General features: G+C 44.8%; 1 protein-coding gene across 1 annotated transcript; it reads left to right on the top strand.

The window, feature by feature from the left end:
* The first annotated feature begins 13,754 nt into the window (after positions 1 to 13,754).
* LOC133926972 (cytochrome P450 734A4-like) lies at positions 13,755 to 16,359 on the top strand. The gene is made up of 5 exons (XM_062373161.1): positions 13,755 to 14,184; positions 14,276 to 14,499; positions 14,601 to 14,848; positions 14,935 to 15,334; positions 15,487 to 16,359. Exons 1-5 carry the CDS (start codon positions 13,872 to 13,874, stop codon positions 15,934 to 15,936), a joined length of 1,635 nt encoding a protein of 544 aa, XP_062229145.1. The 5' UTR covers positions 13,755 to 13,871; the 3' UTR covers positions 15,937 to 16,359.
* Positions 16,360 to 25,445: the final 9,086 nt, after the last annotated feature.

Here is a 25,445-nt window from a genome sequence, read left to right on the forward strand (position 1 = left end):
TCACTAATATTATAAAAAAGATCATTCGTATCAGCTCAAAAACATCATCAGTGACGATTATTGAACCGATATTGATTACTCGATTCTAATAATCTATAAATATCAGTTTGTAAACCAACACTGATAATGAGTACAAAACCAACACTGATAATGAGTACCAGAATCAGTCCATAATAAAGAATCAACACTGATAGTCAGACTATCAGTGTCGACATTTTTATCATGAGCCAACATTATTGTCATTTTTCAGAAAAATAAATAAATATCTACCGAAAACTAGCGAGCTCGATACATCGAGATGGAGCTACCCTCATTGCAATCATGTCATAGTAGTGAATATTACAATCATCTCACAGAGCACAAATATTTGCATAAATTAAACATTCAACAAATTAAACATTCTCACGTAGCACAAATATTCAACCCTTTTCTTCACAATTTATTGGCTCAACAAAAATATTTGTAGAAGGCATCATACATGGCGAGCACCGATGCGAGCGAATCCGAGGCCCTACTCTGCTCATCTATTTTCATCAATAATCCTAAACAAGGAGAGAGAAAGAGGATTAATTTCATAACACAATCAAATGGGAAACAAAAATAAATCCAAACATAAACTTGAGTATACCATTGAAAGGGGATTACTACCAAGCTTTTCCTGCATAAGGATACCATCGAACAAAAGGAGTGCATAACCATACTCAACAAATAGCAGCGGTCACCTTGCTCTCACTGTCAAAACAGCCTGTGGACCCTGATGTCGACATTCTGCGCGCCGACGAACCATGTGAGAAGTGCCAGCTCATCATCGTTATCCACCTCCCTGAGCCTACCTTCCTCGGCCACCTCCCGTGCCACATCGCGGAGCTCAGCCTTAGGTGCCGTTCTTGACGTAGGCCAGTAGGCGTAGCAGTGGAACTTGAGTTTCAACACTAGGAGGAGCATCCTGAGGTGGCACTAGGAGGAGCAATCGGCGACAGCAAAGAAGTTGGCGGCGCTAGGAGGAGCAGCCAGTGGTGACACTAGGAGGAGCAGGCGCCCATATCTGATAGGGAGAGGAAGGAGTAGATAAGGCTGGGGAAGACTTGTACGCGAGGAGGGAGGAGTAGATAAACCCAGATCTGATAGGGGAAGAGGAAGGAGCAGAAAAGCTCAGCGCTACGAGCTCAATACTTAATATGATACGCGGACTCAAGACTTGTTCATTTACCTTAGTAAACTTTCAGATCTGACTTAAAGAGTGCCGGTCCGAGTAACCAACCGACACTGATAAAAAGTTACCAGTGTCGATCCATATTTACGAATCGGCACTGAAATATCAATACCGGTTGGTAATTAGAACTAGCACTAATAATGATAATGAGTATTAGTGCCGATTCAACCTAAATTAATTACTCTTAATCAAGCTCGGAATATTACAAACCGGTATTGATATTTTATAACTGATGTTTTGTATCTAACCTGTACTTATGAAGCGACTCGGATGACATGTTTTATTATAGGGTAACCATCTAAGCTAAGGTTTAATTCTTCATTTTAGTGTACTTGCTTGCTCTGATTTGCATGGTAATAGCATCGGAGTAGCAAGTACACAGCATTATGCATGGAACATGCATGCCTTCGGTTGTGGCGGTTGGGCGCTATGCCAACGCGAACTCCATGTGGCGCGGCATCTGCCGCAACCACCCTTCACCTGTCCGAACCTAGCAGTTTGTCTTTTGACTTTGTACCTGACATGCCACCTCCGATTGCATTTAGGTGTCGCTTAAGAGAGATCTTGCATGCAATTCAAAAATCAACTTCCAACGATGTGCAGTTCATTTAAGTATTCAAGAAAAAAAATCAAATTCAACTTGTTAACCTATGGAAATAGTACGTGACGGTCAATTTAGCGCAAAACAAATTCGTGATAACACATTCTTTAGCTTTTTTTACTACCTTGTTGTCATCGAAATCCGTACCTATATTTGTAGCTATCGGCAACACCCGTACTGTCATAGCGCATCCACGCCAGCGCTGCCTCCCATGCAGCTGCCACCCTCACCACCACCTCCAAATCCAAAGCCACCGCCTGCCTGGCCACGGGCAGCACATGCACTGCTGCAGTGAAAGCCACTATTATAAAACTCCTTTAACTGTCTATTTTAAAATTCATTCAGTAGGCAATAAATAGTGATAATCAAAAACTATTACTATTAGTTCGATGAACCGACAGTGAAGAGAGTTATCATTATCGACTGAAAGATTGAGCCAACTGTGATACACAAGGTATCATTGTCGGCTGAAGCCTTCGGTCGGTAGTGATTCGCTAGAACCATTACCGACTGAAGGTTTCAGTCGATAGTATTTTCCTTCTCCTCCCTCCTCGATCCTTCCTCTCTTTGTCCTTTTTGTACTCACTCTCTCTCCTCTATCTCTTTGTCTCTCTCTCAATACATACATACAATGATACATATATTTATTGTAAATTAATAATAAAAGCATCTTCATTAATACATAGTAATGAACACTTATTACAAGTTAGGCATCGACAAACACACATATATACATAATAATTCTCATAGATCACCCCCTGAAAAGTCGGTCAAGTTGAGCTAGTCTAGTATCCCTCTACCTCTCCCGCGATGAGGATCACGTCTTCGCACTGACGACTGATGGCGAGTGTACCTCCGGGGATATAGGGGGGCAATGGTGGTGGAGTGGAGGATCTAGCCACGCCTAATCGACCGTAGCGTCGCCTATGCTCCAGGCTCACCAGCATATCAAAGATATCGAAGTTTGACGTCTGAACGTCTCTACGGTTTGAGCCTTCGGCCTCCTCCGTAGCACACAGACGGGCCACCATGTCGTCCTCCTCCTCCTGACACACTTACGGGACGCTGCTTCTTGCTTCTCTGCAGTGCACAGCTGACAGGCCAGCCTATCATCCTCTTCCTCCTGGGCACACTTATAGGACGCTGCTTCTTGGTCCTCCTTCGCATCGTTATTGGAAGGCCATTCTATCGAAGAGCCATCCGACGATACCAACTTCGCACCATACATAGTAATTCATATCATTCATTGATAAGTATAAATTAATGTCATTCATTAATATTGTGTCAATTGGCGAAATATAATACGTTATCAAACCTCTTGGTAGCCTTCTTCCTTGTTGCATACTCTCTACTAGAAGTTACAATATCATCTAAAGGTCTCTCACGCGTGGACAGCACGATCGGTTCATGAAACTGGCCGTTTGGGTTGATAACATGTTCCGAGAAGAACCGGACATCTGCTCTTGAAGGGCATGTGTTTTGCATATTGTAACACACTTGTACGTCGACGAAAGAATTAGTCCTTGAACATATGTAGAAATTGAAAAGAATGCATTAATATGTTATTTCACACCTCAAGATCATTGAACCTAACAACGTCTCCGTCTGAGCTGAATGCATGCATGAAAGTAAGAGTATAAAACATGAAGAGATTGTTGTTGGGTGGTTATCTCATACACTTCAAGAGGAAAGGATTCGTCAGTGGAATGAATTGAACCTTTTTATTCAGTAGAAAATGCAAGACATGGATATGGATTGTGTATCGAAAAGTCGGTTTTTACATCGTACTGCTTCTTGAATGGAAAGTGGATAACACTCTTTTTGCAGTATCTTGTGTACGCCATGTATGTGAATGTGAATACCAATTAAACTTAGATGTGATCGTCGAGAAGATTAAATGATTGAGTCAACCTGTTTAGCATGTCGATGAGGTGTTTGTAAGTCGTCTTATCTCCCTTTTGTGAGTCCAAAATAATGATCTTGCTCAAGTCTGGATGGATGACAAAGAGGATCCAATGAAAACTGCATAATATGTCACCATAGCAGATTAGTACTAAAATCGAGTTGCCCATAAAATGAGGACGCTCTATCATGCAAACACATACTCATAGTTGTAGGGTAAGAGTATAAATTTTTTGTATTAGTGGTTAAGCAGACACTTCAATAAGTAGTCCTCGGTGAAATCTGGATTACTCGTTATAAGTTTCTAGTTTACAAGCCTAGAATTGGTGAATCCTATTTTCTTATCTAAGTCTTGTTCGTATGCTTGGATCTTCATTCTATGAAAGAGAGAAGTTAGCTATGCAATTTCAAGATACAAAATCATATAACATGAATTATATGTATAAGTCACTTACAAAGTCCACGCTTTGACTATAGCCACATCGAGAGCATCTTCCTTATATAGTCATACAAGTGCAACAATTCCAACTAGAAGAAATCATCCCCATTGAGGAATCTATGTTGGTTGACGCTCTTATTATCTTGATCTCTCGTATAAAATGTATAGCCATTTATGTCATATCCTTGAATTGTGAGGATTGTAGTTGACGGTCCATGAGCCAACAAAGTCAATTGAGCACACTCTATCTGCTTATACATCATATGTCTACGTAACTAGGTGTCAAAATGATCTTGGTGCTCTCGTGCGATCCAAACATCAGACTTCCCAGGGTTTCTAGTGCGTAGCATCTTCTGGTGTTCCTCGACAAATGGGTTCACTATAATTGATTGTAGCAGAACTGCGAAATATGCTTGTGTGAATCAAACGGAGTCGTTAGTGCGGAATGAGTTTGCAGCTATCGTCCTTTTCCCATGTAGCCTCACCTCATGCCAAGATACAGGCACACCAATCGATTTGAGATTCATGTAGTCGACGCAGAAATCAATGGCCTTCTTGGTTCCCCAGCCCTCGGCCATGCAGCCTTCTGGCTGATTTCGGTTACGTACATATTTCTTTATAACTCCCATGAACCTCTCGAAAGGGTACATTTGATGCAGAAACACGGGTCAAGAGTCTGTATCTCTTTCTCAATGTAAACAATGAGATGCACCATGATATCAAAAAATGATGGAAGGAACAACGCCTCAAGCTGGGATAGAGTCTCGACCATATCTTCCTACAGCTTATCTAGTTTGGTCGGATTAATTGTGATATCGCATTGAAGAACAAACACAACTTTATGATTGGGTTTCGGACATTCGGTGGCAGAATGCCTTTAATTGCAATCGGAAGCATCTATGTCATCATCACATGACAATTATGAGACTTTATGCCAGTTAATTTTAAATCTTTCATATTTACTAGTCTCTTTATGTTGGCAGAGTAACCGAATAGAACTTTGATTCCATGCAAGCACTTACACATTGCAATTTTCTTCGTCTTACTCAGACTATAGCTAGCGGGACCAAGATATTTGTCCCCTTGTTCCATATCTTTGGGATATAGATCATGTCTGAGTTTAAAATATTACAGGTCCTTCCGTGCTTGGAGTATATCCTTTATTTTACCAGATATGTCTAGTAATGTACCAATTAAGCTATCACACACGTTCTTCTCAATATGCATGACATCAATTGCGTGTCGAACCATCAAATCCGACCAATAAGCTAAGTCAAAAAAAAAATAGATTTATTTTTCAGCATAGGAGCTCTAAGATTAAATTTCGGAACCGATTTACTCCCGCGGCACATTCCAAGGATAACCCTAAATCTCTTTACCATCTCATATACATGTCTCCCAGTGCGATGCTTAGGAGGTGATCGAGTCTCAATTTTCCCATCAAAAGCTCTCCTATTGCTGTGGTACGGGTGATCCTTACGAAGAAATTTACGATGGACTAGGTACATCATTTTTTCGGCTATTCTTCAGCCACAAACTCTCTATTTCATCCAAACAATGCACGTATGAATAATAGCATTTGACAGTCTGGCATGATAGGTTGTCAAAGGCTGGTCAATCCAGGATTGTTATGAACATCAGTGCGCGTAGGGTGAAGTTCTCTCGTCTGTATATATCTCATACATGCATACCATCGTTTCATAGTATTACAGAATCTTCCATTAATGATTTTAGCATCGGTCTTGGTATCAGCATCAGCATCATAATGTACTTCCGCTTCATACACAACCAAGGAGGAAGGTTGTAGATACATAGAGTCACAAGCCAAGTGCTATGTGAAGGGATCGGTGACATCCTAAGAGGGGGTGAATTATGATACTTAGAATCTATTCGGCTCCAAAAAACTACGCAAAGATAAACCTATATCAATTTATATCTAAATGTGCTTTAGATTTATCTAGTGTGTCTACTCTACCGATCAAAGTACTTGCAACCTATCTAAGAAGGAAAAATTGCAAGAATATAAATAAGGAAATGTAAATAAGGTAGAGAGAGCAAACTCGGCATAAGAGATTTTTATCCCATGGTATCGATGGCATGAATGCCACCCCTAGTCCATGTTGGAGCTCCACAAAGGATATGCTCCCGGTCGGCACCCGGTCATGGCTCTAGAGCCACCAAGTCACAAAGACAAGGCCTCCACCTGAATGAGCTACTAAGCCACCAAGGCAAGATCTTACCACTAGCCTCTCTTCTGGTTCCTTGTTGTTGTGATCACTTCAGAGCTTGAGCCACCAAGGCAAGGGTCACTGCGTCCCCGTACACGGTTCTCGTTGCCGCTCCACACCAAGTTGAAGGGTCAACAAGCTTGCCGACGAGTCACCAATACTCTAAGGTGTCAGCGTACCATTTGGTATAAGGTTGGATCACTCCTTGATCCACTCTCTAGGTAGCAACACTCTCTCTAGGGGTATAAGCACTAATCACTCACTGATCTTGTGCTTAATCACCTTAGATAATCACATTCAGCACTTTGGTGGCTTGGATGTCTTCTTAAGTGTGTATGAGCTTCCTCTAGACTCCAGCAGCAGGCCACGTCTTCAAATGACTGAGTAGAGGGGTATTTATAGCCCCAAAATCATGCACTAGCTGTTAACCCAACAACTTAGAAAAGTTATTAACACCGGATGATCCAGTGAGAATAATAGTACCAACACCGGATCATCCGGTGAGTGAACCCCACTCAAGCCTCTGTGAACACCAAACACTCCGGTGTATACTTCATCTCCATCATCGGACTATCCGGTGAGTTATCTTGAGCCGTTTGAGCTTTTCCTTCTTCTCTTTGTAAATTGCTCCGATGAAAGCATCCGATGCACATCACTTCATCACCGGACTATCTGATGCCTTGAACTTTATCTGGCTCTTTGCACTGTTCATTGTCCTGTGTATTGTCCGGTGTAGCCTTGCTTCATCACCAGACCTTCTGGCATGTTGATCTTCGATCTTCCATGGTTGTAACCTTTTCTGGTGGAAATGCTTCGATGTGTATCTTCCTCTAATCACCGGACTATCCAGTGAGTTGTTCCGTTCAGCCTTCTAGACAGAAACACTCCGGTGTTGCTATGCTTTGATCACCGGACTATACGGTGAGGCTTAGCCTTTATTCTTCAGCATGACACGATGCTAATCACCGGACCTTCTGGTGAGGTCTTCAAGCCTCTCTCTCCCTTTGCCAAATATACTCCGGTGAGTTCAACACCCAGAGCACTAGACCATCCTGTGAGACAAATCTTCATGGGACTTCTCCAATGCAGTCCAACTTTGTCCCGGGTGTGGTTGCTTCTTCATGTATTGCAGCTATGAGACCTACTAATATATATTCTTGACAAACATGTTAGTCTCATTGATTATGTTATCATTAATCATCAGAATCATAATCATAGCCTAATAGGGTCATTTTCGCTACACTATGAGTACTGCTCATGTTGTCGAATGGATTCTTCTCATCCGTACTCAACCTAAATCTTATATTCCTCACATCTTTTGTAAACAGCTCCTTGTATTTCCTATCGATGTTTCTCCACTGCGTAGAATTAGCAAGGTGTCTCAGCATTCTATCATCCTTATGCTCCTTGGTGTGCCACCGCATTAGTTCGATATGCCTTTTGTTCGCAAATAAACGCTCCAAACGGGAGACTATAGGAAAATACCACATCACCTTGACGGGTGTCCTTTTATTCTTTCACTCACCATCGATATCATCACGGTCACGCTTGTACCGTGATGCACCACAGATGAGACACGCTTCCAAGTCTGCATGCTCTCCGTAATACAATGCAATCGTTTGGACATGCATGTATTTTTTGCACTTTCAACCCCAGTGGGCACACAACCTGCTTGGTCTGGTACGTGTTTTGTAGCAGCACATTTCGCTTTAGAAGCAATTTCTGCAAGAAAAGCAACAACTCTATGAAGCTTGTATCAGATCACTCGTTGCTTGCCTTCAATTGTAGCAGTGAAAGCACGGTACACAACTTAATGTGCTCATTCTTGTAGCCTGGGAACAACGATGTTTTAGATTCCTCTACCATACGCTGGAACTTTTGAAACTCTCTTTCATTGGTGAAGTTCTCCTCTCTATTGCGCAACATTTGCTCCAGATCATTGGCGTCGGCGCTGGCGCCAGCCAACATCTCCTCTAGATCATCATCGACCAACGTATCTCTGGCAGACAGCATATCAGTGTATTCAGTAGCCGGCATATCGGTGCATAAGTTTTCATCTTCTTTGCCAATGTATTGCCCTTTCTATACGATCTCAGTTTCACAGTACTCGGTACAACGAGTATAGCCAGGCATAAAGCCCCTTGGCATGAAGTGAGAATGTATCTGCTGAGTGGTGGAAAATTGCTTCTTGTTCTCGCAATCGATGCATGGACAGCATATGTATTGAGACTGTGTATTTGACTTGTGCACCGCGGCTTGTACCAAGAAACAATCTACGTTGTTCTTGTACTCTATGCTCACAAGGCTCGCATCGTACACCCATCTTCTGTCCATCTACAATTATTTTATTATTGTAAATCCAAATTTATAACATCTAGAAGATTTTGTGATCACAAACAAATAAATTACCTCGTCATCTCCTACGGTAATTGGCCCGGGTTGGAGGAGCCGTCTTTTGCATGCTTTCGCGTCCGTTTCCTATGAGTATTTGTTGGTGCCATCTCTAATTTTTTTTTTTATTATTCAACCCCTTATCTATGACTCATTAAGGAAACATGAAAAATAAATATGCTCATACATAAAGTTTCTATATTAGAGCTTGCTAATTAAATAAAATATGAAAAATACAATTGGATCTTGCTACATACCTAAATATCATGGTAAAAAATTTTAATTCATTAAAAATCAAAATAAGGGATAATATCAACTTTAGTTTTTAAGGTAATATTTTGAGTTAAAATGCTAAATATAGGATTTAACTTGAAGATTTCAGCTTACTTGAGTTCAAGAGGCTCCTAGAAGCTTGCCTGCTGTTTGGAAAAAATCCAGAGTTCACTTGCCCAAAAAATGAAGAAAAGGCAAAAGAGAAAATGGAGAGAAAAGAAGAGATTTTATTTGGATAGCTAGAGAGAGCTCATCTAGATCTTCTTCTTGACAAAAAATGGGCTTAAGTGGTAGGAGAATCAGGGGAGGAATGAAGTGGGTGCTACCATGTGAGAGTTTGTGAGGGGGCGAGAATGTTCTGATTGATTTGTCTATTAGCTCAAGCTTAGAAGGTGAAGAAGGGGGGCATCACTAATAGCTCATTTAACCAGCCGGTAGTGATGTTATGCTATCACTGCCGGTTGGTGGATTATGCTAGTAGTGATGAGGGAGTAGGGCATCACTACCAGCTCAATCCATCGATTGGTAATAATGACACTTATCACTGCCGGTTCATAAACCACAATAACTGATTCTTTTCGTGCAGCTTACGAGCCGGCAGTGATGTGGCATTAGGAACCGGTAGTGATGTGCCGTCATATAAGCCTAATTTTATAGTAGTGAGTTGATCCCTCTTAATACCATTCAAGATAAGTTACATTACTTTATTCCTTCATTGTTCACTACCAAAGAAACGATTTATATAGACGATTCAGAAACCCAGTATGGATACTTTTCTAAACCTTCTATACTAAATGTTATGTACTAATTGGAACCATATATACTAAGTTTTTTGGAGCTAAAAAATCCAGAAAATATTTTTCCTACCCACACCGGTCGTCTGCGGTCGCAAGTCATGCGATTTTTCACACGTATGTTTTCAAGGAGTTGAACACACAATCTCTAACCTTGCACAACGCTTCTTTATACCATCTCACATATTGTTGATTGGTGCAGCATTGTATGCAAATAATCTATATAAAAGATACGCTCTAAATGAGTGGGACACTATTAGTACAAATGATTCCAAACTAGAATAATCTGTACTATTACTGTCTATAGTACAAATAGTTCTAGTTTACAACCATATGTACAAAAGGAATAGTACATATGGTTTTAGTTTGAAACTGTCTGTACTATTAGTATAGACGGTTTCAGTTGTAACTGTTTATATTATAGCGTCCCAATTTGTTAGAACTACTCGTTGTTATTTTCTCATACAGTTCTAGTTTGGAGCTATATGTAGAACCCTTTGCACAAAAAGCCCTGTAAACCTATTTATACAGAGGTGTTCCACTAAATGGATTTTGTATTAATGGTTGTAACATAACCTTGCTTCACAAGATGCAAATGATAAGGAAAATGGAGCTAATGTTGAAGTTGCACTCACATCTCAGTTTGTTTGTTTGTTGTGTTCTGTGATCTAGCTAATCTGACCAAGCAACGCATTTTCTTTGATGTTGCTCTAATTTTTGGTATATATTGGAGGACCAAGGAGGGTCTGTCTGCTTTTGCATCAACTGTGGCACTGAATTTTTTCTGTTGTAGTTAGCGTATGTTAGATGAATGTGTAGCTAGCACAAAATGTTTCTGCTTGTTGCTATTGAACTCTAACGAAACATTGGATTTACTCTGAACCCTTGTTATAGCTTGGCTGTGAAGACTGCTAGAGTAGTTGTTGTTGATTACAAGTGGTGCATCTGTATGCTGAGTATTTTCAGTATAGGTGGTAGAGTGTTGTATATTGTTGTTGGTTTGTCGTGGTCTTCAACTATATATTTTATTATCACTCATTCCCAATATTGTTATTGCAAATAAAAAAAAACAGCAAACCAGAACAAGGGCAAAGTGATCCAAAGCACTATCATCCTCTCTTCCAATAAACCGAATTCAAACAACTAGGCAAACTATTTTCAGAAATAATTCTAATTCACTAGATAAATGTTTTTACTAAAATCCGAAATCGAAACATTTTTATATAATCTATATCTGAACCAAACAGGTCATAGACTTAATGCTAAGCTGTAGCGTACAATTTTTAAAACGAAGTTGTAGTGTACAGTTGCACCGGCTGGGATTTCTTTGGGTTTTTCTCCGCAAGAAACCAAAGCCCAATATTCGAGCTTAGCGTGACTTGGACGACATAATGAAGTGGAAATGTGGGCTCTTTGTAAGGATTGCTTGCTGGTACTTCTGACTTTTGACAAAGATCTGTTCGTCTTTTACAGGAAAACCTGGTTCTTGACATATTTATATATTTCTCTCTTGCTAAAAAGACGGATATGATTATTTTTCTTGTCCTTTTCTTTCCATCATTAATTTTCTAGTTTGGTACCTTTCTGCGAAGTGAAATTCTTGTAGCGGGGCAAACGGAAATGATAAAGCTACAAATGGATCTTGATACTGGGGCTTCCAGTTGCCTGCGCATCTCTAATTTTCTCGTAAAATATAGTAATTCTTTGTTAATAGTACAACAAAAAACTTCTTACATTTAAATTTCTGTAAATTTGACATGCCTTAATTAAAAAAACAAATCTGCGGAATTTTGTGAAATCACATGACAACTCATAGGTTAATTAAGCCCGTGGTTCGTTACAAACATATATGACAGTTCTATATATGTCAGATACATGTCGACCAAGCTGGGGACATCGTTCAGACGCAAACATCTGGAGATGCTTGATCAGTGTTCCAGTTCAACCGTTCTCTTAATGCAACGAAATAAACTGTCAGGTCCGGGCGTACGTTCCCAACCAACATATAATTCGAACTTCTTTATCATTAGCAGGTGCAGACAATCATTAGGCGCCTTGACAAATCACACCAAGATAGGTTGGAAGAGGAAAAAGACATCCCTAGTTGATTTTTAAAACGAAACCGACAGGAGAGTTACCTGCTATATAAAAAAGAAAAGAGACGCAAAGTACGAAGACCAAATGAAACAAATTAGAAACATGCATGCATTATGTTTTTTAAAAAAAAAACAAAACCAAGAAAAGGGAAGCTTGGCCTATTCTCGCACTATCAAGCACCTGAGGTGGTGTGCTCATGAAAAAAAAAACAGATAGCGGCCTTGTCTTTGATTTGTTGAGCAATGGCAGAAAGGCTCTGCTTCTTTTGCTCAAAGACTCCCCTATTACTCTCCTTTCAGAAAACCCAACAAATCAAAATGGTGAATAACTTGAGACCTTTTCATGAAGAGATGAAGCAGTTAGCCATGGAGAACCACCATTCATTAATCGAAGAGGTGTGAGGCCAATTAATAAGACTGATGGACATATAGCCCATCCACTGGGCCAGGAGGCGTCAAATCCGTGTGGTGAAGGCGTATTCCGAAAGAAGGTAAAAACAGTGCTCGGGCGCTTGCTTGCATAGAGAGAAAAAAATGTTACAGGGCTAGACTCTTTGAGTATGTTACAAGGTAAAAACGTTACTCATGATCTGCCGTCTAGAGCATGTTCTGTACTGCCAACCATAGGAAGAATTTACGCTTGGGTGGCACCATTCCTTCCAAAATAGTTGAACATAGTTTGTTTCTGTGGAGCCCCGGAAATGTAAGTTGTAGGGCGAGCTTGCGAAGTATTCCCCGTGGGTGGAGAATTTCCAAGTGACTGTGTCCGGCGTGTTGGGCTGGAGATTTACGCTATGCATCATGTTCCAAAGCCAGAAGAATTGCGAGAGATGCGCTTGCGTAACGTGCTGCAGGGAAGAGGTAGCCTTCTTGAGGGAGCATCTTTTTGACCTGGAGGAAGCAAAAATGAGCGGCGCCTGGTCTTTCGTCCTGAGTCCTTGTGCCCAAGCAGAATGCTAGAAGGAGACAACCTCCCCGCAGCCAATCGTGGTTGAAGTAGCAGCCGCGAAAATCAATCTATCAGTGTTATCGCACGGCTGATCAGTACCAATCCATAGTTTGTGAGGAGCTGTCTAAGAAGTAAATTTTATAGTATCTTGTTTTATAAAACAAAAATCTACGATGATACATGTCCACTTATTCTCTCATCTTTTAATTCAACTATTAAATTACAAAATAAATAATATAAATAATTCTTACGAACTTTATAAATATTATCCTATACAATTTACTTTTGATTCCTATCGCCCTCACGACAGGCCAAAAGGGCTTAGCGGAGGACACCTAAGCCATCCTTGTACTTTTGGACTGCAGACTTTTTGCCGGTTTACCTAGCATTTGTCTCTGTTAACGAGTTGCATCCGACCCATAGGAACTGCCGTTTGGCTTTGTCGATTCGCTACAAGACTGACTTGAGGGTTTTAATGGCCAACCAAAAGTAAATTGGCTACGAGAACATGACGGCTTTAGCAAAGGTTATAGGCGGCCACTAGGGGCTAGGTTTCCCCTTTCAAAAAGACATTTTACCAACCACCTTGTTAGCGAGTGGCGCTGGTGGATAAGCAACTCGTTGATGGCATGTTATTACGACCTGCTTACACAGGCGTCGACGAGAGTTAGGTCGTACTAAAGTTTCGTGGTCTGGTCTGAGCAAGAATTAAATGCCACGTCGGCAGGCTGACATGGTCAGCGCAGGAGGAAGGTGCTCGACAAGCGCTCTCTCTCTCTCTCTGTCTCTGAGTCGGTGGGGCCCAGCGCCGCCGGCCGCCCTGCTATATAACGGCCTCCGCTTCCCGCGCCCTCCACGCCGGCTCACTTCCAAAAAGACCGCATCGATTGCTGTAGTAACCGAACGCCCACCGCGAAACAGGCGCCGTGTTTTCTTTCTTTCCTTCGTCACCTCTCTGTTTCGAGAAACAGGGGAGAAGCGATCGATGGAGGAGGAGGCGTCGTCAGGGTGGTGGTGGACGTGGAGGGCGGCGGCCGTCGCCGCGGCGGGGGCGTGCCTGCTCCTCCTTCACGTGGCGGCGCGGGTGGCCGACGCGCTGTGGTGGCGGCCGCGGCGGCTGGAGGCGCACTTTGCGCGGCAGGGGGTGCGCGGCCCGCCGTATCGGCTCCTCGTCGGCTGCGTCAGGGAGATGGTCGCGCTCATGGCGGAGGCGGCCGCCAAGCCCATGTCGCCGCCCGACTCGCACAACGCGCTCCCCAGGGTGCTAGCCTTCTACCACTACTGGAGGAAGATCTACGGTACGCGTGCATCTCGAGGCGTTTGCTACTTTCTTGTCGTTCGTTTGCTTGTGCAACTCGGGACTGATTAATGGCGGTCGTGGCGGCGCAGGGCCGACGTTCTTGATATGGTTCGGGCCGACGCCGCGGCTGACGGTGGCGGACCCGGAGCTCGTCCGCGAGATCCTCCTGACGCGCGCGGACGCCTTCGACCGCTACGAGGCGCACCCCGTCGTCCGGCAGCTCGAGGGCGACGGCCTCGTCAGCCTCCACGGCGACAAGTGGGCGCTCCACCGCCGCGTCCTCACCCCGGCTTTCTACCCCGACAACCTCAACGTACGCGCACACTTCTCTGTCTCTCTCTCTCTACGGTTGCTTCGATCACTGTCGGCAATCAATGGGCGCGCGACACTGACATGTGCCGTGCGTGCTTGCAGCGGCTGGCCCCGCAAGTCGGCAGGTCGGTGGCGGCGCTGGCGGAGCGGTGGCGGGTTATGGCCTCCGCCGGCGGCGGCGAGGTGGAGGTGGACGTGGCGGAGTGGTACCAGGCGGTCGCCGAGGAGGCCATCACACGCGCCACGTTCGGCCGCAGCTACGACTCCGGCCGCGTCGTGTTCCGCATGCAGGCGCGCCTCATGGCCTTCGCCTCCGAGGCTTTCCGCAAGGTCCTCGTCCCCGGGTACCGGTGCGTCAAGAGCAATCCGAATCGAATCCACTTCTTATTGATTCGCTGAGATTTGTCTCAAGTCTGTGCCGCGATTTGATCCGCAGGTTCTTGCCTACCAAGAAGAACCGGCTGTCGTGGAGGCTGGACAGGGAGATCAGGCGGGGGCTCGTCACGCTCATCGGGCGGCGCAGCGACGAGGCCGATGTGGACGAAGACGCAGAGCTCAACGACAAGGTGGGCAACGGGTTTCGGGACCTGCTGGGGCTCATGATCAATGCAGCCGGCAAGAAGGCGGAGGCACCGGCGATACCCGTAGAGGACATGTTGGAGGAGTGCAAGACGTTCTTCTTCGCCGGCAAGCAGACGACCACCAACCTGCTCACCTGGGCCACCGTGCTCCTCGCCATGCACCCGGACTGGCAGGACCGCGCCCGCCGGGAGGTCCTCGCTGTCTGCGGCGCCGACGAGCTCCCGTCCAAGGAGCACCTCCCCAAGCTCAAAACGGTACACCCGCTACCAGTCCACCTCTTCCGCTTCTTTTCTTTCCGAACCATCAAACCATGTTTCAAGCATCTCAGTCCTTTTCTCAAGGGCATTCCGGTCACTTCGCAGCGACAAAAAGTCTCACTTTGTTTGTTCTCCCCGTCCATTTTCAGCTGGGCATGATCCTGTACGAGACACTGAGGCTGTACCCGCCGGCGGTGGCGACCATTCGCCGTGCAAAGCGCGACGTCACCCTCGGCGAGCTCGCGATCCCTTGCGACACCGAGCTGCTCATCCCGATCATGGCGATCCACCACGACCCCAAGTTCTGGGGCCCCGACGCCACCCAGTTCAACCCCGCGAGGTTCGCCGGCGGCGCGGCCCGGGCAGCGAAGCACCCGCTGGCGTTCATTCCCTTCGGGCTCGGGCCCCGGATGTGCATCGGCCAGAACCTGGCGCTCCTGGAGTCCAAGCTCACGCTGGCGATCGTGCTCCAGCGGTTCGAGCTCACGCGCTCGCCCAGCTACGTGCACGCGCCGACGGTCCTGATGCTGCTCTACCCGCAGTACGGCGCGCCCGTGATCTTCCGGCCCGTCTCATCTCAGCCCTCCGTTTCCAACTGACCCGGTGGACAACGACAGATAAAAGATGGAATGACCCTTTTGCTGTGCATATGACTCGTAGGGATAGGGAACAGAACAACCAAGAAAACCACTAACAAAAGCCTGTCCTGGTCTCCAAGCTTTCTGGCCGGCCAGTTGCCGAAAATGCCCTCGTTGGAAGACTAGACCAGAGCAGAGCAGAGCAGAGCAGCAGCACCTTCTGGACTTGACGATGGCGTCGTCGAACACCAACAAACCAACCCCACATCCTCTGTTGGGCCGCGTCCATTTGTTGGCTTCTCCTTCCATGGATTCTTTCTCCTTCTCTTGTGTATGCAGCAGCTATGCATATGTGATATTTGTACAGGTTTATTTGTTTGTTTATTTATTCAAGTTTTTGTAGCATACAATCGAAAGAGAGTCCAAAAACAGCGCAAAAGGAAATGGGGACGGGATCGATCTTTTTTTTTTGTTCGCGTTGCGGTGCAAACGGTATTCCATTCCAGCTGCAGGTGCTCCTCTCCTTTTCGTGTGTGGTCGGTGCTCCGGTGCGTGTCTGGTCGGTCGGGTCCCCGTGACGGACCAATTCATTGGAGAATCTGAACCCTGAAGTGTACAGCCACCTTTTGTACAGTCTCAGTTGATGTGTGTACAGCAGTACAGATACGTTAGATTTCTAACTGAAGCATATTGCATGTCCGCACGTCACCCTGCCGTGGTGTCTTCTCCTTTCCATGTGTGAAATCAGACGCGGAGAGTAGGATGGAGAGACTTGTTGAAGTCACAACTCACAACCTCTGCAACCACACCAGAATGCTCGTCAGGTTTATGTCTTCCTCGCGCAGGATTTTCAACTTGTATATACATACTAAATTATACATAGTTATTTTTTCAATAGTCATAAATATTAAATAATAATATAATCGAAAGTACAAATTATTCATAACAATGACAACATTAAGATAATATTAAGAAACTACAAAACAAAAAATTATAATTATAATACAACTTTACTGTAAAGTAAATTTGCAAAGCATTTAGTAAACAAATTTATTCAGTAAGACATTACTCAATTTGCATAGCATTTAGTAATCAAATTTGTTCAGTAAAATAGTACACTAACGACTGCTCACTGCACCAATTAATCAGGCCTTGCAAATTTAGGATGTTACTTTTCATTGTCTGGTCTTGAAAAATTATGTGGTTTCAGACAAAGGTCCCGTTTGGGGGAGCTTTTGGCAGAGAGAAGCAGAAGCTGCCAGACCCCCAAACAGACTGATTGCTGATGAGCTTTTCTGAGAAACAAAAGTTAGTTTCTGGTGAAATGAACTAAAAGCTGAAAAGCTGGTTGAGGGTGACTTTTCTGAAAAGCTGGTATGCTGAGAAGCTAAAAATTAAGTCCATAAGCCAAACCGCTTATCTCAGAAGACATAAGCAGCTTTTCAGAAAAGCAGATTTTCAGAAAAAAAAACCCATAAGCTTCAGCTCCCCCAAACAGAGCCAAAAATAAAATCACAGCGCAAGTCTCGCTGGCTACCAGCGTCCAGGTCGGGAGCTTGACTCCCGACTCTCGCACTCGTGCCTGCGTTTAGCCTGGACTAGATCAAGATACACACGTGTGCATATTTAGCAGGATGTGTGTGCTTGTACACTAAGGATTTAGGGCCTTCTAATCTGTAGTTAGCGTGTGGTGAGGATGTGCATGCTTGTAATGTGTGTGAGTTATCTGAGTCTTAGTTGCAGCCTATAAAAAAATCACAGCGCAAGTGATGTTCGTGCACTTCAGGCTGTTCCTCACAACAACTCATCAGAGAAGAGAACAACAACTCTGCTAATCCCCCAGCTGTCAGGTAAGGAGAAAGAGCAACTTCTTTATCAAAGAAATGTGTGCTAATTGCTAAGTGCAATGAGCAATCGGTCAGGTTTTTACTATTTTACTAGCCAATTAGTAGCATGATGTTAAGTGTTAACCAATTCCATTTTGAATACCATCATCTTTCCTTCCAGCATCATGTAACAAACATGACAGGTATCAGGCATTGCAATTGTAAGTTTGTAACAATTACCAAAGAAACTCACTGGTGCCATCTGGGTCAAGCCAGCGCTGCTGCGCCGTGCCGTCGAGCCCCGGCCCAGCACCTGTTCTCTGACTAAACCATATTTAGCAAGGTAACTACCATAAGCTGTAGTTATAACAAGACCAAAAAAAATATTTCTCCTTTTTTAGTACATCGAGGACGCACATGACACACTCTCTACACTCAAATCATATAGACACGCACACGGTTTGTGAGGCACGAGACAAAAAAAAAAATCCTCTTTCCTAGTCATAGATCCTTGGTAAAGAACCAATAAATACACAATGTACAGAACCACAGAAGAAAAAATACAGAGGATTTTACATCCTACTTAGGTCATTCCCAGCAGCTACTTTAAATTTTTATCCTCAAAACACTATTACAACATCTCTTATCACTATTACAGCATCTCTTATTTTTTTCATCTCCAGCAGCTACCCTATTTCCTCCTCTACTACTTTTTTCCTCTCTCCGATCCCGCTGTCAACCTCTGTAAACAGGACTGCTATAGTATTACTATTTTACTGGCGAACAAATGCAGCTCCCTACTCTCTCCGCAACACTGTAGTATTACTGTGCGGCACTGTAGCACATGATTCTACTTCGCGCGGGGTGCTGTAGCACTGGATAACTCCTCTGCTGGAGTTGGCCTTAGACCTCAAGTCTTCAATCCAGAAGCATCACTATCTCACTGTCTGGTCATAATTTTCAGAAATGGGTGTATAAATCGCGTGGATCGAATCATAAATATAGATCGAACTTATTCATGTGTATTTCTCCTCAAAATTTTCATTTTACTTAGTTTATACAGATATAATCAAAGCACAAGACCCAAAGAGAATAACAGAGAGGGGTCAAGAAGGGAGGCACTCACCGGAGACAGATAGGGCAATGGAGGGAGCAGCCATTGCCGCGTGGGAGCCTAGAGTTAGCGCCTGCGCTACCGCGGCCACGCTCTGAAGTCCCCACTTCACTCGTGGCCGCGGCGTCCGCCTCGGCAGTGCTCTCGCCCGTGCCAACACCACTTCCCGCCTCCACCTAGCTCGTGCTCACACTGTCGCCATGCCTCGCCTCCGCTCAGCTGACACTGTTGATGTTGACTCGTAACGTGCATGTGCGCCTCGTGGGTATGGGGAGTCAACATAGGCCGTTAGACATCAGATGAGAACGTGAGACGGTGGGCCGGTGAAGTGAGACGCGGCCATAGGCAGTTGGGCCGCATCTGACTACGTGGGTTTAGCTGAATAACGGATAAATAACTAATGATTGAATACTTGATACATAATTATATATATAGAAAAAATTACACAAAAATTTAGATATACATATGTACACCTATGATCCTTCTTAGACCTGCCCCTGCGTATAGTAACAATCTACTGCATGATTATGGTAAGCTGCCTGTTACATTTGCTGATATGCTAACATTTGCTGATATGCTTTCGCGTGACTCTGGCCCGAGCTGGTGTAATTCGATTTCACACGGTTCATGTCGTTGCGGAGCGACGAACCATACCCGGTGAATGGTAATGCGCTAGCCACTGATATGAGGAAACAATTGCACATCCGGATTCTTACGCTTCATTTGGAACACGGAAAATTTCTCATGTTCCTGAGACACAGCTTCTTGCAAAAGTTTTGCTGAAATTATTGGGTTCCAAACATGACCTACGGATGCGAAAGGTCCCGGTTTCATCTGGACACAAGCAAACAAACTCCGTTTGTCAATCGTCACTTCGTTTCCACCAGAAAAGGAGAGCATGTTACGTACGTCGGGGAGATTGGGTCCGGAATCTGGATCAGCCTGGCGCTGTCGTGACAGGTAAAATCCGCGGTCACGGGACCGGCAGCCGTCCATGATCCATCCATCCAGCTGCCTGCGCACGGCAGCCTTTGTTCGATGGCGTAACGAGACGGCTCGGACGGGACGGGACGGCGCGCGAGCGCGTCGGGGCATGCGACATGTGGTGAGCCGATGCGCGGTTCGGCCGCAAGCCACAAGCAACGCAACCACCAAATCGGGCGGGGGCGCGCGGGCCGCTAGCTGCCGCCTGACCTGACCGCTCGGCTGTGGCGCGCGCGGACTCGGACGCGGGCGGGGCCGGGAACCGGGGAGTCGCTAGCTGCCGAGCTGCCTGCCGCGCGCGGTGGGCTCGGCTCGGGAAAAACGGCTGCGAGACACGCGCCGGGTTCCCCTCCCTCCCTCGCGTAGTCCCGGGGGAGGGGGTCCCTGCGGGCCGCGGCATGTGTTCCGCGTGACCGCGTGCCTCACCCGCTAGCTAGGGGGTGGCCTGCAACCGCGGGTGCCGGCGTGCCTGCCTCCCATCGTTGCTCGTCCTCGTCAAGAGTCGCGGCCGGCGGCGGCGACGGCGTGGGTCGATCCCCTCTCGACCACGTGGGGTCGGGTTGAGATCGGACGGTCATATATTGTCGTTCGCAGGTGACGGATGGCGCTGGCACGTTTCGGTTGGTTACGCCCGGCTACGAACGTACTCCTTCCTGTCTCACTTGGCCGGGTCGTCATCGTCGAGGCAGATGATGGTTCACTGGACTCCTGACCAGAAGTGCGTATGTGCACCGTTCTCCCTCCGATCCGGTGGAGTCGGAAGAGCACGAAACGGAAGACGTACGGCTCAAAGAGAACGACGAGAACAGAGCAGGGCTGAAAGTTTACGAAAAGTAAATGAGAGAACATTCGGTGGTTTTGACTTAGCCGGTGCAGCAAACGATACGATAACGATCCGACCGCGACTCTCGACGGATGTAAGAATGATAGTAGTCGTAGGTTAAGTCTGTGTTTGGTTCGACAGCCGTTGATTTTTGTACCTGATGTAGAGTTGTTCCAAACAAACGATGATGCCCATGGAGTTAGTTCGTCAGAAAACACCTCCTGCCTCTCGATTGCACAAGTCGATGAGGAAAGAAAATTGGCTTACGTACGTCGTGAGCGGAGTACGTCACACTTCCGGATGGACTTATCCACCGTTCCAACAACCTAGCTGGCATCACATTCTGCGACTGACATGGAGATGGAAAGCTAGCGATCCGATCTAGTTTCAGAATTAACCGGCTAACTGTCTTTACTGAAAGTCAAAATAACTATGTACGAGAACAATAACAAGCAACATGGGCACGAAACGTCAGCTTGGCTTTGCTATATATGCTTGTGCCGCGCTGCCCGCCGTGGAATCTCCAGATGCATGGGTCTTTTTTTAAAATAACAATATAACTCGCAGACGTATACACACTCACACTACTACACGTATATATTCACACAATATTTGCTGAAACTGGAGATGTAAAGCTTGAAGATTGACAAAATCATCACGCACAAAATACCACCTACTATTTAAAGAAAATTTTATCTTAGCGAAATATATCTGAAGCAAACTTGAGTTTTGATTCTGATAAAAAGAAAATAAATCACCTCCACTGCCCATCCAAACTGGAGAGATACCTGTTACTTCAACGCGTCTTTACCGGATCTTGTAATTAAAACTATGTCGCTAGGACTAGCTCTTGGAACTGCTAAAATATACTCCTATCAACGTACTTGGACTAGGAGACGGCGTTTCTAAGCTACACGGATCTCTCCGGCTCGACTACACTATAGGACGCTACCACATAGAAGGCAGAATTTATCCTCGAGTAGGTTGCTAAAAGACGGACGGTCCCAAAACAGCAGTAGCCATTACCTGCATGCCGCCACCCAGCCATGAAGTAGAAACTAGCTAGTGCACTGAAAAAAGTACACGTCCTTACTGCATTGCCGAATCACTGGTCCATCAACGCATCAATGATTAGTGGGCACAGTACCCACTCCGAAGAAGTGTACTACTGCAGTATTGCGCCAAGACCACTCAACAATGCAGCTTAATTCGCAACATGCATGGCCTTGTTTCATCGTCAGACTTCACCATGATCATGCCCATGCCTGCAGCATCCTATGCAGTGCAATGTGATAGTATGAAGCACACCAAGACAGATTATCAGATTAACTGCAACTAATGTATATTCAGCTCTAGTACAATTGTCCATAAATGCATTCAGTTGTAACATGTCTTTTCTTGAGGTTATCCAACAATTCTATGACTGATTTTAGGGAGGTCTCAAAAGAATTGATATATACATGTATGTATTTTCCTAAAACATAAATGTATGAGATGCTCAGTGTTTTCTTGGCATGTACTTTAATTCTGGTCCCCTGGAGGGGCATGTGGTACAGTAGATATAGGATATGTTCTTTGTTGCTTCCGGAATGTAGTAATTGCTGTAAGACTCGACAACAGTTCTTCCTATATACGCATAAAATAGAGAGGGAACCCATATAACTCAGTTCTGAAAGGCATTACCAAGTCCAATGTAGATCAACAAATTTTAGGTGCACGAGGTTTGATTTGTTTTGGATATGATCTGAAAGAGTTCCAGTTCAGCTCCTAGGATGGCATAGCTTATTCCTTGTTTTCAAGGGACAACCAACTTTACTATGACTAAAACATGGCATGTTTACCTTTCTAGAGATAGAGATAGAAGTAGCAGTGTAGAAGAAGCAGATCAGCTGAAGTTGGTCAGACTTGTCGCAATTAAATCTGAAATCGATGATATTGATTATTCACAAATGACCAAGACACGTCACTTCACCGTCAAGCGATGGGCCGATGCAACGCTGGTCCTCATATGATGGCTCACCCTAGCGTTGCGGCCCCGACCGACTTCGCCGTCGAGTGGTGCGCACTTCTTGTGTCTCGCGACTGAGGGGGACGTTGACAGCGAGCCTCCCCCGCCTGATCTCTCTCCTCACCATGAACTCGAGTCGTAGCTGGTTGACTTGTCGGTTCGCGTGTGCAAGGGCCCGTTCGTCGGTTTGTCCAGCGATGTCAACCCCCCGTGCGCTGGTTCGTCCATCTGCGACAACAACCCGTTCATCGGATCTTCCAGCGGCGACGAGCACCCGAGTGGGTTGTAAGGAGGAACGGGACGTCAAGAGGAGCAATGTGACGTCGGGCCTTACACGCGTCGCCTCTCTCTTGCACCACAGTTGTTCTCTACGTCGCCGACCGGGGGGGGGGGGAGGGGGGACGACGCCGGCGATATTCCTCCTGTTCTCTCTCCTCATCATGAACATCAATCTCATTCCGAATGCTTTCGCTCAGCGCTTCTCGCCGAGTTCGACGTCGATGATGCTACGCCCTACACTGATGAGAAGTTGGCGGCTACTCTTCGTTCGGAGATGACGCCACCTTTTAGCCAGCTGGAGTCAAAGCTAGACCAGGAGCTCATCGACGAGTTCTGGACGGTTGTTGGCTTCCCTACTCCGACGTCTGGATGGTGGGAACGGCATGGTGGATGTTCAGATCGGCGTCTGCAGTCCATTATAGATGATTTGGATAATTCTGCCGAGGTATGCGGCTTGACCGACATTGAGAGAGATCAATTAGATCAATCCAGAGATCGACTAGCCAGACTTCTTCGTGAAGAAGAACTCAAGTGGTACCAGCATGCGAAGGTGATGGACATCTTATTTGGTGATAATAATACCAAATATTTCCATATGATTGCCAATGTTAAACATAGGAAGAAACGAATCTTCTGCCTAGAGCAAGATGGTCTCAAAATTAAAGGCGAGGCAGCTCTAAAGACCTATATTATAAATTTCTACAAGAGATTATTTGGGTCACCTGATGACAACTCCTCTCTTGATGAGTCCAGGAATGAAGATGTCCCTCAGGTCTCAGGAGGAGGAAAATGTGTTCCTTACGGCCCTCTTTTCAGAGAAGGAAGTACGGGATATTGTGTTCGACATGGAACACAATAAAGCTTCAGGCCCGGATGGATTTCTGGCAGAATTTTACCAGAAATTCTGGGACGTCATCAAGTTTGACTTAATGAATTTATTCCAAGAATTACATGTGGGTGAACTACCGTTGTTTAGCCTCAATTTTTGGGTGATAACACTTCTGCCGAAAATAAAAGAGGCAAACCAAATCTAGCAATACAGGCCTATTTGTTTGTTGAATGTCAGTTTCAAGATTTTTACTAAAGAGGCCACCAATCAGATTAATTCTGTGGTGGATCAAGTGGTCAGTCCTACCCAAACTACATTCATGCGAGGATGAAATATCCTTAAGGGAGTCGTCATCTTACATGAAACAATTCATGAACTACATAGAAAGAAATTGAGCGGGGTAATTTTTAAGGTTGACTTTGAGAAAGCTTATGACAAAGTCAAATGATCCTTTCTGGTATAGACTCTTCAGATGAAAGGCTTCTCGGTCAAGTGGATCTCTTGGATTGAGACTTCCATTTCAAGAGGAAGTGTAGCAATTAAGGTGAATGATGATGTCAGACTTTTTTTTTCAAATGAAAAAAGGTTTTAGACAAGGTGATCCTCTTTCCCCGATGTTGTTCAATATTGTTGTTGACATGCTAGTCATTTTTATCAAAAGAGCCAAAGTGGATGGGCAAATATGTGGAGTGGTGTCCTATGTAATTGATGACGATCTCTCTATTCTACAATATGCCGATGACACGATTATCTTTATGGATCATGACCTAGAGAAAGCTCGCAACATGAAACTATTGCTTTGTGCTTTTGAGCAACTATCAGGACTTAAGATCAATTTTCAAAAGAGTGAATTAATTTACTTTGGCGACGCCCAAGCCATGAACGAGCAGTACACTGAACTTTTTCGGATGCGGCACTAGCAACTTCCCCATGCAGTATTTAGGTGTTCCTATTCATTGTAGGAAACTAAGAAATGCGGATTGAAAAGAGGCTGAGGAACGGTTTGAGAAGCGACTCAGTAGTTGGAAAGGAAAACACTTTTCAACTGATGGACGACTGATATTGATAAATTCAGTGCTTAGCAGTTTGTCCATGTACATGCCATTTTTTTTTTTGCTATGCCAAGGGGGTACTTAAAAAACTTGATTAATTCCGTTTAAGGTTCTATTGGCAAAGTGATGATCAAAAGAAAAAAAATATCGCCTTGCTAAATGGAATATATTATACTGCCCCAGAGACCAAGGGGTATTGAAATCCATGATCTAAATACAAAGAATATTGCCTTACTCAGCAAATGGCTTTATAAGTTGCTCACGTCTAATGGAATGTGGCAACAACTGATACACAACAAGTACCTGGGTTCAAAGCACCTATCGCAAGTCCAGTGGAAAGCTGGAGACTCACATTTTTTGGTCAGCCTTATGAAGGTGAAGCGAGATTTTCTCCACTTCGAAACCTTCACAATCAAAGATGGCGTCCAGATCAGGTTTTGAGGACCAATGGTTGGAAAATTCAACTCCGCGAGAACAGTATGCATGCCTTTACAATATAGTCAGGAACAAATAGGATACTGTAGCAGAAATCCGCTGAACCTTCCCTATGAATGTTTCTTTTCGAAGGGACCTTATAGGACCAAAATTAGTGGCGTGGAACGTATTACTTACTCG

The sequence above is a fragment of the Phragmites australis genome, chromosome 8 (genome assembly GCF_958298935.1).
Source record: "Phragmites australis chromosome 8, lpPhrAust1.1, whole genome shotgun sequence".
Lineage (NCBI taxonomy): Eukaryota > Viridiplantae > Streptophyta > Magnoliopsida > Poales > Poaceae > Phragmites > Phragmites australis.